Source organism: Lygodium microphyllum, chromosome 27 (genome assembly GCF_053477565.2).
Source record: "Lygodium microphyllum isolate KBCC chromosome 27, Lygodium_microphyllum_v1.1.10, whole genome shotgun sequence".
In the NCBI taxonomy this organism is placed as follows: Eukaryota; Viridiplantae; Streptophyta; class Polypodiopsida; order Schizaeales; family Lygodiaceae; genus Lygodium; species Lygodium microphyllum.
This window is the reverse complement of record NC_141161.1, coordinates 24,724,080-24,740,688: the sequence shown is the minus strand read 5'-3', so window position 1 is coordinate 24,740,688 and position 16,609 is coordinate 24,724,080. Positions and strand designations below refer to the sequence as shown.

At 42.1% G+C, this 16,609-nt stretch overlaps 1 protein-coding gene across 3 annotated transcripts in view; it reads right to left on the bottom strand.

Annotated features, from left to right (window-relative positions):
• Nucleotides 1-12,031, bottom strand: part of LOC148012141 (protein LIKE COV 1-like) — a 50,634-nt gene extending 38,603 nt beyond the window's left edge. The window contains exon 1 of one of the 3 annotated variants that reach the window (XR_015689102.1): nt 11,664-12,031. Coding sequence is in view for 2 of the 3 variants with exons in the window: in XM_087669503.1 (XP_087525629.1) it covers nt 11,664-11,855 (192 nt within the window). In the remaining variant the exon portion in view is untranslated. The remainder of the gene's footprint in view (nt 1-11,663) is intronic. The other 2 variants (XM_087669503.1, XM_087669502.1) reach the window with 2 other exon arrangements.
• Nucleotides 12,032-16,609: the final 4,578 nt, after the last annotated feature.

Here is a 16,609-nt window from a genome sequence, read left to right as displayed (position 1 = left end):
TTGTCATCTTCAAAGATGATGTGAAAGCCTTGCTTATTGAAAGCTGAAACTAAAAGAAGGTTTGGCATCATGAAACCCAATCACAACTTCTTTGATCCAACTCTAAATCCAAGGATGCAATGAGAGCAAACAAAACATGGAGTGAGTCATCTTTGCCACTTGTGAAAAAACCTCAAGCCTTTTACATCAAATCTCCCTAAAGAGGAGAGGATCTAAAGGCCCTTTGGCTCATATGGCCAAGTCTTTTGTGCCAAAGTTCCATCTGTGAATAAACTTCAGTCATAGCCAAGAACTTGCCAAGTAATGCTTTACAATGCAAATAGTACAAAATCCCCTTTTTGTTGCCTTTAACAATCAGCATGGAGCCCTTGTGGACCTTCCAAGATCCACCACCAAAGGTAGTAAAATACCCTCTTGCATCACACTGCCCAACTGACAGTAAACTTTTCTTTATGCCAGGTACATACCTAACATTCTATAGAATTAGCCCTTGGACATTTTCAAGGACCAAGTGAATGGTACCTATACCCTCTATCTCACACGCATAATTGTTGCCCAAGTAAACCTTGCCTAGGCAACCTGCAATGTATCCAGAAAATGACTCCAGGGAGGGAGTAACATGAAAAGAGACACCGCTGTCCACTATCCAAGATTGGGACAGCCCATCATGGGCTCAAAGTAAGGCCCTCCTTTTTGGTGATGTGCATATCATCCATTGTTGCCATAATGTCTACATTGCATGAGGCTGCGACAAGTATCTATCCAGTGTATGACCACACTAGATGCAACATTTGCCTTTGCAACTTCTTTTGAGGCAGAGCTGTCATCATCTTTCTTGTCATCCTTCTTTTTCTTTTCCCTATTGTTTCTTTCTTTCTTACTCTTTCTTGTAGTACCAGCACTCAAGCTTTTTATGCCCTTTACATCCACACTAATAGCAAGTAACATCATGTTGTTTGCCCTTGCTTTTACTTCTACTTTTGCCTTTATTTGCTGCATTACCCCTCTTCTCTGACCTACCTCTAAGATGATAGGCTGAACCACTACTTTCTCCACTAGACTTTCTTCTAATCTCCTCATTGAGAAGAGAGCCTCTAACACCATCAAAGGTTAAAGAAGTGTTGTTGCTAAGTGAAACAACCAAAGCCTCCCAACTATCAAGTAAAGTCATCAACAAGAAAATAGCTTTCAGTTTATCATTAGAGGGTTGCAAACCAAAGTCCTGCAATTGACTCAAAATCCCTATGAAAGAACTGAAATGCTCAGATGCTGGCTTAGACTCATCCAACTCCATGTTCACAAGTTTGCACATTAGATGCACTTGATATACTAGGGCTGTATTTTCATATGTATCCATTAACTTTTTCCATACAACGTAAGTTGTATCAAGATGCTTAATGTATGTAAGTTCATCATTAGATACAACCATTATAATGTATGCAATGGCCTTCTTGTTGGACTTTACATCCAACACCAGAGAAGCCTAAATGCCCATATTGTGCGAAGGGGACACATCCTGAGAAGAAATGTTGGAAGAAGTACCCTCACCTTCGTTCGGGAGCGAAGGATGGAGCTAGAACATCCGCGCCTTCCACCTCTACTCCAACAGTTACCCATGAGTCAGTGTTCCTTCATATTGTTGAGCCTTCTTCAGTGGTTGCCTCATCTTCTAAGAGGCCTTGGCTGGTTGATAGTGGAGCTTCTAGTCATATGACTCCACAAGGTGATTTGTTGCACGATCTATGCCCTTTTGAGGGTTCACTCACTGTTGATGACATTGTTTCAATGCCTATTTGTGGTATTGGCACTCTATCTTTATTTCCTGGCCGTGCATTGAGCTCCCTTTCACAAGCCTTTATGTTCCGGACTTGGGCTTTCCACTTCTCTCAATTTATGGCCTTACTAGGCTTGGTACTCGCGTTGTCTTCACTGAGTAGGTCGTTTATATTGAGGATTCTTCTACAAGGGCTGTTATCGCAACAAGTTGGTAGAATAGAGAGCTTTATAGTCTCCATTCCCCTTCTCTTATGCAGGGCCCTCCAAGACAATTGTTTATTACTATACCCATTCCCGCTTGTGTACCCTCTTTTTCATAGGTTCCTTCCCATCCCCCACCCTCTCCCCTGGCGGTTCCCTCATAACCCCCATCCCTGTTAAAGAGGGATGATCTCGGTGTCTCACAGCTGATTCTTCAATCCCTCACTCCCACTCTCTCTTCGTCAGTCTTCTAACACTCTCTATTCCATCATCTCTCTCTCTCCTCTCCTACCACCATCCCCACACTCTCTTGGCACCAACCTTCATCTCCAGCCGGCTGCGTTCATAGTGGCATTGTGCTCCTCTTCAACTGATGTCCATCCTCCATTGTTGGCAACAGCATCTTCTGTGCTTCTACACCTTGCATTTGGAGTCCACATTATCTTAGCATCAGCATCCACCCTATCTCGCATCATCCTCCACCCTACTAGCGGCTCCACCTTCTTGTGTTTGGCTTCCTCACTATCTGGTGTCTCTCCAGCAGGCGTCACCTTCATTATCAGAGGCACTTGCACCTTGCCTTTGGTTCCTGGCTACATCCCACCCTTTTGACATCACTCCACAGCTGACGTTTCACTTCCAGAGGCTTTCTTCATCTACGTTTTCAGCGTCTGGCTCATCCTCACCACTTGGCATTGCTCCCAACAGCTGGCGTCACCTCATCAAACTTGCATTTGCAGACAGAGGCTTCATCGGCTGTCTCCTTGCTCATAGGTATCACTCTTCATCCCTGCGTTTGCAGAGTTAGAGACTCCTCACCCTTCGACGGCAGTCTCCCTGCTCCAAGTGACACCTCCTCATCCTACGTTTGCAGACTCAGAGGCTTCTTCGGCAGTCTTCCTGCACTCCAAGGCTTCCTTTGTGCTACGGCACCCTTGTATCAAATTCACTTCATCAGCATGATTCATCTTTCATCATCTTCTGTGTTACTTTTCTCTCTCAGTGTTTGCCGTACACACTGTGTTTTTCCTCGCAAAACCCTACTGTCTCTCTGGTCACCTAGTCATTTTGACATGGTACCAGAGCCATAGGTGCTCAAAGAGCCACAAAGATCCTCCTCATCAAAGAAGACAAAGACCGCTGGCGGATTCAGCATCAACATTTGATTTCTCTATCATTTCCGTTGCGCATTGGGAGATATCTTTTTTCTCCCTCCCACCCTCCCTTCTCCAATTCACCACCCCGATACCATGGCGTCTCCACCGAGACAGATTGCCATCTACTGGGTGCTACTACTGTGGCACAAACAATCATCCCACCGAAGAGACTATCGACTTCGACCTTTGCTCCCCACTCCCCCGGAGTATATGCATTTTCCACCAAGCACTCCTTGTGTCAACTCTCCTTTTTGAGCCATAGAGATCATTCTGCATCGGCTATGGGAGTATTATGCTCAAGGCAATAAGCCGCAACCAACATGCACTAATTCCTTTCAAGCACACGGAAGCTCTAATTCCTTATGAGGCGATAAGCCATCTTGGAGACCACCCCACTGCGCGGAGGTTTCCTCCACCCACTTCCAAGTACAGTGGCTTCCACAGCCCACATCTCCTCCACAGTCCACTCTCGAGAGAGTCCGGACTGTTCCCCACTCTTGACTCATTCTGAGCCTCCTTCCCCACCCTCTTCCATTCAAGTTCGAGAGGCCACTTCTAGGTGCTTTCCGGCTTTTTCTTTCGAGCCCCAGATACCTTCTTCAACACGACCGATGGCACTTCCTTCATCATCTGATGCTTCGCAGTCCATGAGCCATGAGTGGTTGGATTCCCTTTCTATCTTAGACTGGGAAACAGAGGGGAATTTTCTTTTTTGGCCCTCAAAGGGGGTTTCCAGTTCTTCTTCAACTTTAGACGAGGCTCCTACTTCTACTCCTCACGATTCAAAGAGAGACCCTATATGCCATGAAGTTCTTCACACACCACCACCTTTCACTTTCCAAGAGTGGCTCTCCTTTGAGCAGTCATTTCCTCTACTCGTACCCAAGATCTAGAGAATCTACCTTGATCGGGACCCTTGGGTCTTCAGCAACGACTTGGTGGCTAGGCCTTCATATTCCTTTCAACATGGAGTCACGGAGCTAGTGACTTATCTCCGGAGGTTGAGTTTCGGGTTCTACAGCTTATCGAGTCTCTCATGACTATCTTCGAAGGTTTCCTTTCAAGTGGTATTCTCAGATTACAAGGTGGATCTTCTTCATCCCTTGGTCAACATGGAGCCAACTCCCGAGATTGAGTACGTTCATGTCCTTATGGTTCTCGGCACCACACAAAGTCCGACATTCCTCCTATGCATTGCATGTTTTCATCATCTTTGTACAAGGGCGCTTGGGCAAGTAAACAATTTCTCCATGAGGAACACTGTCTAAGTGGCACCTGGTGTGCATGAGCATTCTTCCATCAAGCATTGCATCTCCACCTCACTTTTCTCTTGTTCCCCTTTTTGGACCTGAGAGGGGGTGTTGAGAAACCTTCACCCGCAGTTTGCATTTTTGCATTTCTGCATTTTGCATTACGGGTTTGCAGCCAAAAAGGGGTGCCGCCCTAGACTGGTTGTGCCTATTTATAGACCACTCTTTCATTCATTCCTTACAGCTGATCCTTCAGTCCGTCACTCCTACTCTCTATTCGTCGGTCTTTTGGCATACTCTCTCTTCCATCATCTCTCTCTCTCCTCTCCTACCACCATCTCCACACTTTCTTGGCGCCACTCTTCATCTCCAGTTGGCCGCGTTCATGGTGGCAGTGTGCTCCTCTTTAACTGGTGTCCATCCTCCATTGTTGGCAACAACATCTTCTGTGCTCCTACACCTTGTGTTTGGAGTCCACACTCTTTTGGCATCAGCATCCACCCTATCTAGCGTCATCCTCCACCCTTCTAGCAGCTGCACCTTCTTGCATTTGGCTGCCAGGGAGGTTCCTCACCATCTAGCGTGTCTCTCCAGCAGGCGTCACCTTCATCAAAGGCAGTTGCACCTTGCGTTTGATTCCTGACTGCTTCCCACCCTTCTGACGTCACTCCACAGCTGGCGTTTCACTTCCAGAGGTTCTCTTCATCTGTGTTTTCAACATTTGGCTCATCCTCACCACCTGATCACTCCCAATAGCTGACGTCACCTGATCAGACTTGCATTTGTAGACGAAGGCTTCATCAACTGTCTCCTTGCTCGTGTACCACTCTTCATCCTTGCATTTGCAGAGTCAAAGGCTCCTCACCCTTCGACGGAAGTCTCCTTGCTCCAAGTAACACCTCTTCATCCTGTGTTTGCAGACTCAGAGGCTTCTTCGGCAATCTTCCTGCACTCCAGGCCTTCCTTTGTGCTACGGCACCCTTGTATTAGATTCACTTCATCAGCATGATTCATCTTTCATCATCTTCTGTGTTACTTTTCTCTCTCAGTGTTTGCTATGCACACGATGTGTTTTCCCTCGCAAATCCTACTATCTCTCTAGTCACTTAGTCATTTTGGCATAAGGATGGATAAGTTGGCACCAAAAAGAGGCTACCTACAATGTATGAAATGTATCCCATAGACAAAGAGAATAGAAAGTGTCCAAGCTGAAAAGCTATAAATTCATGTACTTGTTCAACCATAAATCAATCCTTTCTTGCATACATTTTTAATATGAATGGCTCTCTCTCTCATACCCTCCATAATTTCTTCAAAGAATGCAGCTATGGAATAATGACAAGCTGGAATCAGATCAACAGCAACTAGGAACCCCAATATCAGTAAAACACAAATGGTAGGAGGCAAAAATCAGGTTGCCAGATTGTATGCATATTTCCAGCTGGAAATGCAGCAGCTAATGGACAGCAGCTGGTTGTAGAGTAATAGGTGACCCATTGCAGTAGCTATAATGAGACTCCACTAATGGGAATGTCCTCCAAGAGATGAACACCAAGTGAGAGAATGGCAGATTTTTAACATCCTCCATAAAATAGAATTGTTGGAATGCAAGGATGGGACGAAGAGATATAGATGAAGAAATTTAGTGTGATTGGAGGAATGTGCTATATATTATCATTGCCACGAGGATGTGAAATTTTATTAAAAGCTAATCAAATGTGCTAATGTGACTTTCACATGTGAGATGCAAGTTAATTGTTTCCCCAAGCAAACCAAGGGTCAAATTAATTTAAAAACTTGCTAGTTAGCTTTGATAGCAAAAGGCACTTGGATTAGGGGAGGAGTTTAGAAAATCTCAGTTATACTCCATCCATTTGCAATCCAAGCTAAAGAAATACTGCAAGGACTGCCAATTTTGGGGCCAACAAGCTGTCCATTGTCCAAGATTAAAGTGGTAAAGTGTGCATTTTCAATTTATGTGAATTTTATGCTTGCTATAATTGTTGATTAATCAGGTCATTACCACCCACTTCAAGGAGAAAGGCTGGTTTCAACCATAGCAAGATGCCATGGTAGACTACCGTGATGATGTGCCTCAAATATGGTGGATCCAAGTTGAGCACTCTTTTAGAAGGTTGAAGGGAGTTATGCTAACATAGTACAAAGAGTTTTCAACCTTGGATGGTGCTTACATACACAAGTCCCCCCCCCCCCCCCACCCCCCACCCACTTCGAGGAGAAAGGCTGGTTTCAATCATAGTAAGATGCCATAGTAGACTACCGTGATGATGTGTCTCAAATATGGTGGATCCAAGTTGACCACTCACCCCCCCCCCCCCCCCCCCCCCAAAAGCACCTCATTTTCACATAAGTACAATGCCAATGCATGAGGAATGCAAACTATCATGCTCAAACAGAATGCTATGCAAAGTGCAATGACACCACTTGAATAGTGCCCTCATGGAGGAATTGTTGACTTGCTGAAGCGCCCTTTTACAAGTATGATCATCAAACACACATAGATCATAATACATGAGATGAAATAAAGAGTACCAAAACAATGACGTGAACATTACCAAAATCTTGTAAGCACCAAGAAATACATATGAAATGCAGTGAAGGGTAACCAAAATCTTGTAAGCACCAAGAAGAAATACGTATGAAATGAATACATGTGAAACGAGGTAAAGGGGACCCCATGGCTGCCCACTATTCTAACATTACTATGAACTAGTGCAAACCCTAATATTAGTGGCTCAACAACAACCCAATCTGGGGACTTGGAAAAAATTTAGTCAGTCTTTCAACCACGCTTTGTGCAGGTCAATAGGATCAAATGTTTTAAGAAATTGTTCAAGATGGAGATGTGCAAGAAGACTTTCAATGCATACTTGCAAGAGTTTAAGGACCTTCTCCACAAGACAAAGTCCTTGAATGATGCACAAATGACACTCTCCATGTTATATCTATTTCAGCTCCCACTAGAGTACTAAAAAAAGGCTTTACAAAACATCATTAGCCCTTTGGAAGACATCTACAAGCCCCAATAAGAGCAAGAACAAGAAGACCTTAGTAGCAAAAATGGTAGTACACAAATGGAATCACCCTGTATGTCTATTTCTGATTCAGAGATGTGTTCTATGGATACATGTAGATGTCCGAGTTGTCAGATAAACGAGACTAGGTTCGGTGTGTATGATATTCATACTACAGGTGAGTTAATGGGCCTATAATGGTTTTGTCTGATAATGACCCTACTCACAACTTCATTTCATCTCATGTGTTACAACATCTTAAACTTTGGACAGTATCTACAGGCATAAGTATGTTGTCCAGTGTGCAGAAAGTCAGCACTCGGATCGATGAACTGAGGTGGTGCTGCTGTTAGATGTGCACATCTAGCAGTACCACGAGCCTCTGGACTTTCAGCTTACACATCTGAAGCACATTGATGTCATTTGGGAATGCCAGGGTTTTATAGTAAGACAAATTCTCTATAAGTTGACTGGAAAACATGACTTGATAGGGTACATCACGTGGTTGAGGGTTCCACATCCCTTAAGATCCTTGTTTCTTATCTAGATCTTATTTCAGCAAATGAATTTTCATCTTGGTATCATGATTCTGATGTTTAAAAGTATATGTGCTTTGTAAAAAGTGATTCAGCTGATTTTCATTTTGATTGTCATTCTTGAACTTCATATAGTGACATGTCTTTATAGGAGTTTAATGCATCTTTGTCTGTGCAAGATCACTAGGTTAAAAAGTATTTGGGCATTGTCTTAAGTGAATTTGCTGGTATCTTCCTATTAAATTTACCAAACGGGCTGCCACTGTCACATGGGCCCAATCTTGATCACAAGATAGAGGTAGTGCCAGGTAGCCATCCTGTCTCCCAACAACTGTAGATGTTTAGCCAAAGGGAAGAGGACAAGATAGCTGGGCAGCTCTAGGTCTATCTTGCAAAGGAAATTATTGAGCCAAGTTCATTCCTATGGGGTGCCCATTGGACTACAGAGTACAGACCCTTGATAGTTCTTCCCCATACAATAGGTGGGGTGTGGGTGTGGTATGGAACTCTCGAGGTCAAAAGCTAAGCCAATGTAGCTGCAAGCTCCCAGGCTCAATGAAGAGCATGTCTTTGGCTCTGTGTCTAGGAAGTGAGTTGGATATCAGTCCTTATGTTTGTTCTTTATGCTCATATGGCTTGTGTCGTGTAAGATGTGCACGAAGGATCCAAGGGGAGCACTAGGGCCATGGTGTGTGCATCAAATTAGAGAGCCAACAAAGAAAGGTGATCTCACAAATCATTTCAAGAACTCTTTCTATGTGGAAGGCATATATGGCAAGTGCCATTCTTGGTAGTCATGGCATTGCTCTATAGACTATTCCACTGCAAGATCTAGGTGCTTGTGTGTTTTTGTATTGTGTAGGCAGCAATTCCTTCAGCTATCAGCCATCAATCTTTGTTTAGCAAGACAGTTTTTCATTGTAGAGGTAATCCTATTCAGCATTCTTGTATCTATCTTTTGCAGTACGTTGCAACAATCTTGTCCATTTCAAGTCTCACAACTCTTGATGCAGTATTTGTTTTTTGTTGTGATTCTCCATCACTCACCATCTGAAGTCACTTTAGACCAACTCAACTACTGCTCATATTGATCTTTGGTGGTGGTTAGTGTATCCTCTCAAGCATCTAGTTCTTGAGATCCTACAAGGGTACACCTTGCATTTCTTGCAGGGCTGAATTATCTTGTTCAACATGTAAGGATCGGTTGTAAAGAAATGGTAGGGTTTGTAGTGGGGAAACTCAGGAATTCAGAGCATGGATAAAGTATTGATAAATGAGGTACAGTGATGATACGATGACCTCAGGGCTCCGCCTCCGTGAGGTGTTGATAGAGCCCCCAAGAGGGGTAAAACCTGGAAATGCAGATGGGCAGCAACTCTTGTGGGTCACCTACACCAGCACCAGCCTGCTGGTGTAGGTGGCAGCCAGCAGGGATGGGCGGCAACTCCAAGAGTGTGGGCAGCAGCCCCAAAGTAGCAGCTACTGCAAGGAAGGCAGCAGCTGCAAGGAAAGGCAGCAACCACCAGGGGGCAGAGGAGAGTCAACGGAGAATGAATCTTAGAATGATCAGTGAGGGGGTGTATGGATGCCCACAATATGTCCTTTTGTAGTGGAATTTTGGGCATTTGTCCTATTGACTAAACTTATAAAATACTATAACAGAAATAAGTCTTTTTGGGGCTATTTTATTGGATCAAAATCATGCATTAATGCACAATAATAATCCATGAATTAATTTTTGTGGTTCAACATCAGCTACCCATCTTATGATTAACCAACGTAAATTACTCCCAACTTGTCAATCTTCCTTTCCCCTTAATTGCCCTCATGAGAAGCCACAACAAGTGAGGGTTTATAAGTCCCGCCTTAGTACATTCAAAGCATAAAGTGCCCAGCAAGACCTCGTTTAAGACTTTTAAAATTTGTGTGCACAGTTGTCTTCATACAACAATTCCCTCGGAGCATGGCCAGCTTAGAAGCAGAACTTGCCCAATGCAAGGCTCATACCTCCTTTCAATTAAGGGAGGGATTGTCAGAAAGAATCAACATAAAGAAGCCTTGTATGCGTATGTGGGAACAACCACCTAAATGGTTAAACAATCTAACACTAGAGTAGTCCTAAATAAAGTGGTTCCCATGTCAATAAATGTAGAAATGAGACATGCATGAAGACTACCCTTAAAGTCAATACCACTGCTATAGAGTAATCCTATGTTAGCATCAATTTTTGCCTTACTAATATTGTGGAGCAATCTTGTCTTGGCAGCAACTATACTCCTATTGGAATTTTTTAGCGTGTCAGATGGGGACTCTCTATCAAAGGCAAATGTAGAAGCATCTCCTTTAGCTGTTGATATCAGGGTCATGCTACAAATCAAGAGGGGAGTATGAAGCGTGAAAAGAGGGCATGTTGATGCTCCACCCTCCATCATTGCTGCATGCTCCCAGAGGAGGGCACAAAGATGCACCACACTTCCATGATTTAAGATCATGGACCTTTGTATCTTTTTGAATCCACAATGACCTTTGAGCTGCTTTTATGGACCTCTATTTTTGAGAGCATTCGTCTAAGAGTCTTTAATTGTCTTTTGTCTGACATCATCACGTGTTTGTCTGTATTATGTTCTTTGTACCAGTTTGCATAAGGGGATAAGATCCTCTTTGCGTCATGTCAGCTAACAGGAAGTTGTCTGCAAACAGGTGAAAATACTACTTCTCCCCTTAGCTTGAGAAAAGTCATTTTATATTGCGGAGACTTCAAGGTGCATCCAATTATCTTGAGGCTGGGGTATGGCGAATTTTGGGTGTTTCTTCATGTTTTATTTTGGTGATAGCAAGTGAGCTGAGAGAGGTTGACAGAGATGCTGTCATGGTACCCACTTTCGAATCTATTTCTTTTCCTATTATTTCACCTTGTGATAGGCCTGGTCACACATTAGCCTATAAAGGAGAGGATGTGCCACTGCCTTCCCTCAAGGTATCTGTAAAAGACTGAAGAAAAAAAGAACAATCTTACCCAAGTTTTGCTTCCTCTCTTGCTTGCCTTCTTCCTTGAGTGTTAATGCCACTCGAGCTATTCCTTGAACACAGGTATAGAGCTTATCGATTGAATCACATCCATTGGTGACACTCAATTGTACACATGCTGCACATCTAGTGGATCTTGTTTCTTGACATTCTTTTTCTTGCTGCCCCATGCATGATATGTTACATCCCGTCATGCCTCCTTGATTGAGTTAGTGATAGACTACTTATTAGTCATCATGATTGTACTCTTGCATGGGGACTACACAGGGATGCGATTGACAAGAATTAGATCATGTGATTTCCCAATGTATATTACTCCAACTTGTCAATCTTCCTTTCCCCTTAATTGCCCTATGAGAAGCCACGACAAGTGAGGGTTTATGAGCCCCACCTTAGTACATACAAAGCATAAAGTGCCCAGGGAAATCAGGGATGCAATTGACAAGATGGGATGTAATTTACAGGATTAGTCTCATAGACCAATTTTGCCTCTTCTAGACGTAGATCTCTCTCTCTCTCTCTCTCTCTCTCTCTCTCTCTCTCTCTCTCTCTCTCACATCCATCCATCCATTCATCCATCTACATGTAGTCAATGTTTTCAGTCTCATATAGACTTGTTTCCTTGCCTTCCTTTTCTTGAAAGAGGAAACACAGCAAAGCAAATACAGGACCAAATCTTACCTGATGCCCAGGATGAAAGGCGCCATTGAGGGAAGGGCCGAGTTTAAGGGGGTCTTCAGGGTCATCAGAGCCTCGCATCAGAAGCTCGCGATTCTGCAGGCTATGGTTGACGCTGGTGCTGATGGACCCCATGGGAGCAGCAGCAGCAACAGCAGCCGGAGCAACTGCGTGGTTGCTATCATCATCACCCATCTCATCACAGGTTGGCCCCAATTGACGCAGACTGCAGAATTTTTCTTTGCCACGCAACAAAACAAAAGAAAACAACAAAAAGAATGGTCGTACTACATTTGATTCTCCCGTCAGAGTCAGAATCTGGATCTTGGATCTTCAGCAGAAATATTCTGCAATCAATTCGCCCAAGAGTGGGCCCCACTGCCACGTCCAAAAATCAATTAGATGATGCATGACGCACCCATCCATAGACCATCACCTTGTCTTTTCCTCCTTTTTTTAAAGAGGAAGCTTGACAGTTGTCTTAGAGCTAGGTCGCGCCCGGGAGCCAGTAGCACTTGTGGGGTTTTGCTCCAAACCCTTTGCTAGGGCTAGGGATTAAGCAACCCCTGTCGGTGGTTGTGGAGGTATGATGCAAGTAGATAGAAGAGGGGAAAGTACTTAAGCCTACTTGAAATACCCATGGATTTGGTCTTTCGCATAAATAGAGTTGGAATTGGGTGCTCGATAAATTGAAGAAAAAGTTAGATTATTGGAAGGGAATGCAATTGAGCATGGCTAGAAAGAGCTTTGTTCTCAAACACATCATCATCATTCCATCCATAATATACTTCTTAGCATGATGGAAACCTACTAAGGTTAGCATTAAGTAATTGGAGAGTCTAACAATGAGTGAACAATGAGCTTCTTATGGAGTGGGGATGGTGACAAATTGAAGGTTCCAAAACCTTCTTTGGCTATTTTTACCACACGTAAAGCATTGGAAGGATTAGAACTGCTTGATTTGAACATGCTAGCTACCAGGCTGGTAGTGAAATGGGTAATAAGAAGTCCAAGTTAGGAATATGAGAATTGGAGTTTCCTTCCGAATGAAATAGCTAAATCATTCGAATAGAAGGATAAATGGAATAACTTAGCTACACTCACAATCACCATTAGCCCTATTCAAGTTCAAGCCAAAAACTACTCATCATTAGCCAAAGGAGTATGGAAAGCTTAGTTCAACTATAAACGTCTATTGGCCCCATCCCTTCACCCAAATCTCACCCTCCCTTGGAGTGCTACATATTTGGTCCCATTCAACTTCTTTCACAATAGCATCAATATACAAGATTCTAACAAGGCATTTTACATGTTTAAGAAAGGAGTTAGGATCTTGGGACTTTAACTCAAGAATTTTCCGACTTTAAAACAACCAAAAGTCACATTTCACAGGAAGTAGGATGAAATTTAGCTAATCATCAATATTAAACATAGATTCAATCATATAGGGGTTTGCCTATTTGACAATGAACCTCTACGCAATTTTATTTTTGCAACAAATTTAATAAAAACTGGCACATCCACTAGAACCAAGATAAATGGAAGTGTCGTTTCCACAACCTATGGAATCAAGTAATTTAGCCTAAGATGCCATACTTGCTTTAGTTGACAACACTTAAAGCTTTGTGGATCAATGAGAGAGCATTAAGGGATGGAATAGCTAATGGAATGTGCCCAAGTTGCAAGTCTCAGATAGAAACTATCCCTTACCAATGAATGAGAGCATTAAGGGTTGGAATAGTTAAGGGAATATGCCCAAGGTGCAAGTCCCAAGTAGAAACTATCCCTCGGCTATTTAGGAATTGTATTCACGATAATGATGCTTTTCTTGGCTATAAGAAATGTTTCTACTATACCACCCTTTCACATTGATGTGGAAAGGTATTTTATTAGGGAAGATATTTGTCGAGGGTATTTGTCACCCCCCCTTGGTCAATGGAATTGGCTAAGAAGTTTATTTTTATGGAATCTATGAGTTTGCTGAAACAAATTTGTTTTTGATAAGATAATGTCGGATCCATTATTTGGTTCTCAAATAGTTGTTTTGTGACAAGTAGGAGCAGATGTTTTATGGTAGGTAGGAGCATGTGTTGCCAAATCATAGAAGATGCAAGACCAAAGAGATACAAGCTTGAACATCAAGGAGGATTAAGAAGTTGAAGTGGCTACTATACTATTGGAAATCAAGAATGATGCAAATTAGGACTCTTGAGATTCCTCTTTTGAGTGGTTGTAAATGAATGCTTTGAGGGCAAATCTACATAATGAAAATTGATGAAGGGATGCTACCTTGCTCTAAAAGCATTACTATCTCTCAGCTATAAGAGTTTTCCTTATTGTAAGAAGCCCTTCACTCATAAACTATTCCTCCTTAATACTCAAGAGTCTTAAGCATTGCAAATTAGGACTCTTTGGATTCCTCTTTTGAGTGGTTGTAAATGCTTTGAGTTTATGTACATGATCCAAATTGATAAAGAGGTGCTACCTTGCTCTAAAAGCATTACTATCTCTAAGCTATAATAGTTTTCCTTACCTTAAGAAGTTATTCACTCAATAAACTATTCTTGCATTAATACTTAAGTGTCACAACCATTCCCATGATGCATTAGAGCACAATTAGTAAACTTTTCCTCAATAAGCAAAGTTTTGTTTTCAAAAGCATCATTTCAAAAAGGCCGGTAAAGCACAAATGATACTCTTATGCGAAGCCCCTCTAAGGGCTGGGTCGCACCAGGGCATACCATTACACCCTCATCATGCTTGCTACTACTGTCGGTGTTAGTGGGGTTAGCAGAACCCCCGTCTATCTACCCCCACAAGCACCCATTCAAAAGTGTGTTCTAACAGGAGATTAGTAGGGTTAAGAAAGATGATTCATCAAGCTACATTAAAATGTCGAAAGGTTGCCAAAATGTTGCTAGTGTTGTAGGCCTAGGGCCAATCAAATGTATCTCTCTTACCATAATCTAACACACTTAGTAAAACCTTTCTTCTCCTCATCCTAATTAGAACTATAACTATGCCAGTTGTAGGTAGGTGCAACAAACCAAATATAATAAGTAATAAGTCAATGGCCATGTGATGATCATAATGACCATCGATGTGCTAAGTATAGATATACAAACCCATCTAACCAGGTGGTCCATCATCAATGTCCACATGTGTTGACCTTGCCATCTCAACACTCCACTTCAAGATCAATTACATCTCTACAACTCCAAGTAAGCTTCGAAATTGACGAAGCTTCTCTGCACCCAATGCCTTTCTGAAAATGTCAGCTATTTAATCATGTGTGCTGACATATACCAAGTCAATGTCTCTTGCAAGTACCTTCTCTCTCACAAAATGATAATGCACCTTAATGTGTTTTGTCCTTGCATGGAACATTGGGCTCCCAGCTAACTGTATGTTGCTCATGTTGTCACAATGAATAACAACTAGACCATCTCCTTGCACATCCAAGTCACCCAATAACTTTTGCAGCCATACCACCTCACATTCTACCATAGTAGCACCTTTGTACTCGACCTCTATACTCAATAAAGCAACTATAGATTTCTTTTTGCTACTCCACGTAATTGCTGCAGTACCAAGGGAAAACATGAATCCACTAGTAGATCTTATGTCAAACATGCTACAAGTCCAATCTGCATCTGTGTATCCAAACACTTGTATATCCTTACTTGTCTCATTAAAAAGTCCATAATACAAAGTGGATTTCACATGCCTCAATATGTATCTAACTGCATACAAATGAGGCTTTCTAGGCATCTACATAAATTGATTAACAAGGTCAACAACATAACTCATGGCCTTGTGATAGTCATGTAAATTAAACTCCTACTATTCTCCTCAACATAGTAGAGTGGTCTTCTATCTCATCCCTAATATCTGTACTTAGCTTCACATTTTTCTCTAACGGGACTAAAAGAGGCTTAGCATCGACATATCCAAGCTATATTTCCTTTGGGATAACCATATACCATCATCACATCTAGTCACCTCCATACCAAAAAAGTACCTTAGCTCACCCAAACCCTTCATCTCAAACTTCTTCTTCAAAAGGTCCTTAACTTCAACAATCCCACTATCACTATTACCTATAATAATCAAGTCATCTACATAGATGACTAAGATGACCAAATCTACATCTCCCTTTCTCACATAAAGTGAGTGATCAACATCAAAAACATAAAAGTCAATGTTAACAAGATACTCTCCAATCTTGTCAGACCATGCTCTAGGTGCTTGCTTCAATCCATAGAGTGCCTTCTCTAAATCCTCATAACTTTATGGTTGCTCCATATAGATGTCTTTTTGCACCATGTAAGAAGGCATTATTTACATACATTTGCTACAAACTCCAACCTTTGGCTACTACCACATTAATCACACATCTAACAATTTCCATCCTAGCAACTATATTGAATGTCTCTTCATAATATATGCCATATGTTTGAGCATAGTCTTTTGCAACCAACCTAGCCTTATACCTACTAACAAAACCATCTGCATTATGCTTAATTTTGTAGACCCACTTATAGCCAATAGATTTCTTTCCCTTAGGCAATTGTACTAGATCCCAAGTCTTATTGGCTTCTAATGCAACCATCTCCTTATCCATTGCTACATCTGAATGAGCATGACCAACAACATTCTTAAAATAAGTCAGCTCAACATCCTCAACCACCTTTACCATATAAGCATAATGGTGAGTTGTATAACCTTCGAAAACAAATCTTTTAACATGATATCTAACCTTGCTAGACCTTCGTACCACTCAATTACTCAGTGGAGTCTTTACATTACCATGTGGTCTCTGTACACTTGGTGTCCTAAGACTAAAGGAATGCCAAGCTCATCATCCAAACTCTCTAAAATAGTAGAATCTCTATTAAATCCCAAATGACTAGCAGATGCATCATTACTATCTTGTACTTTCTTCTTCC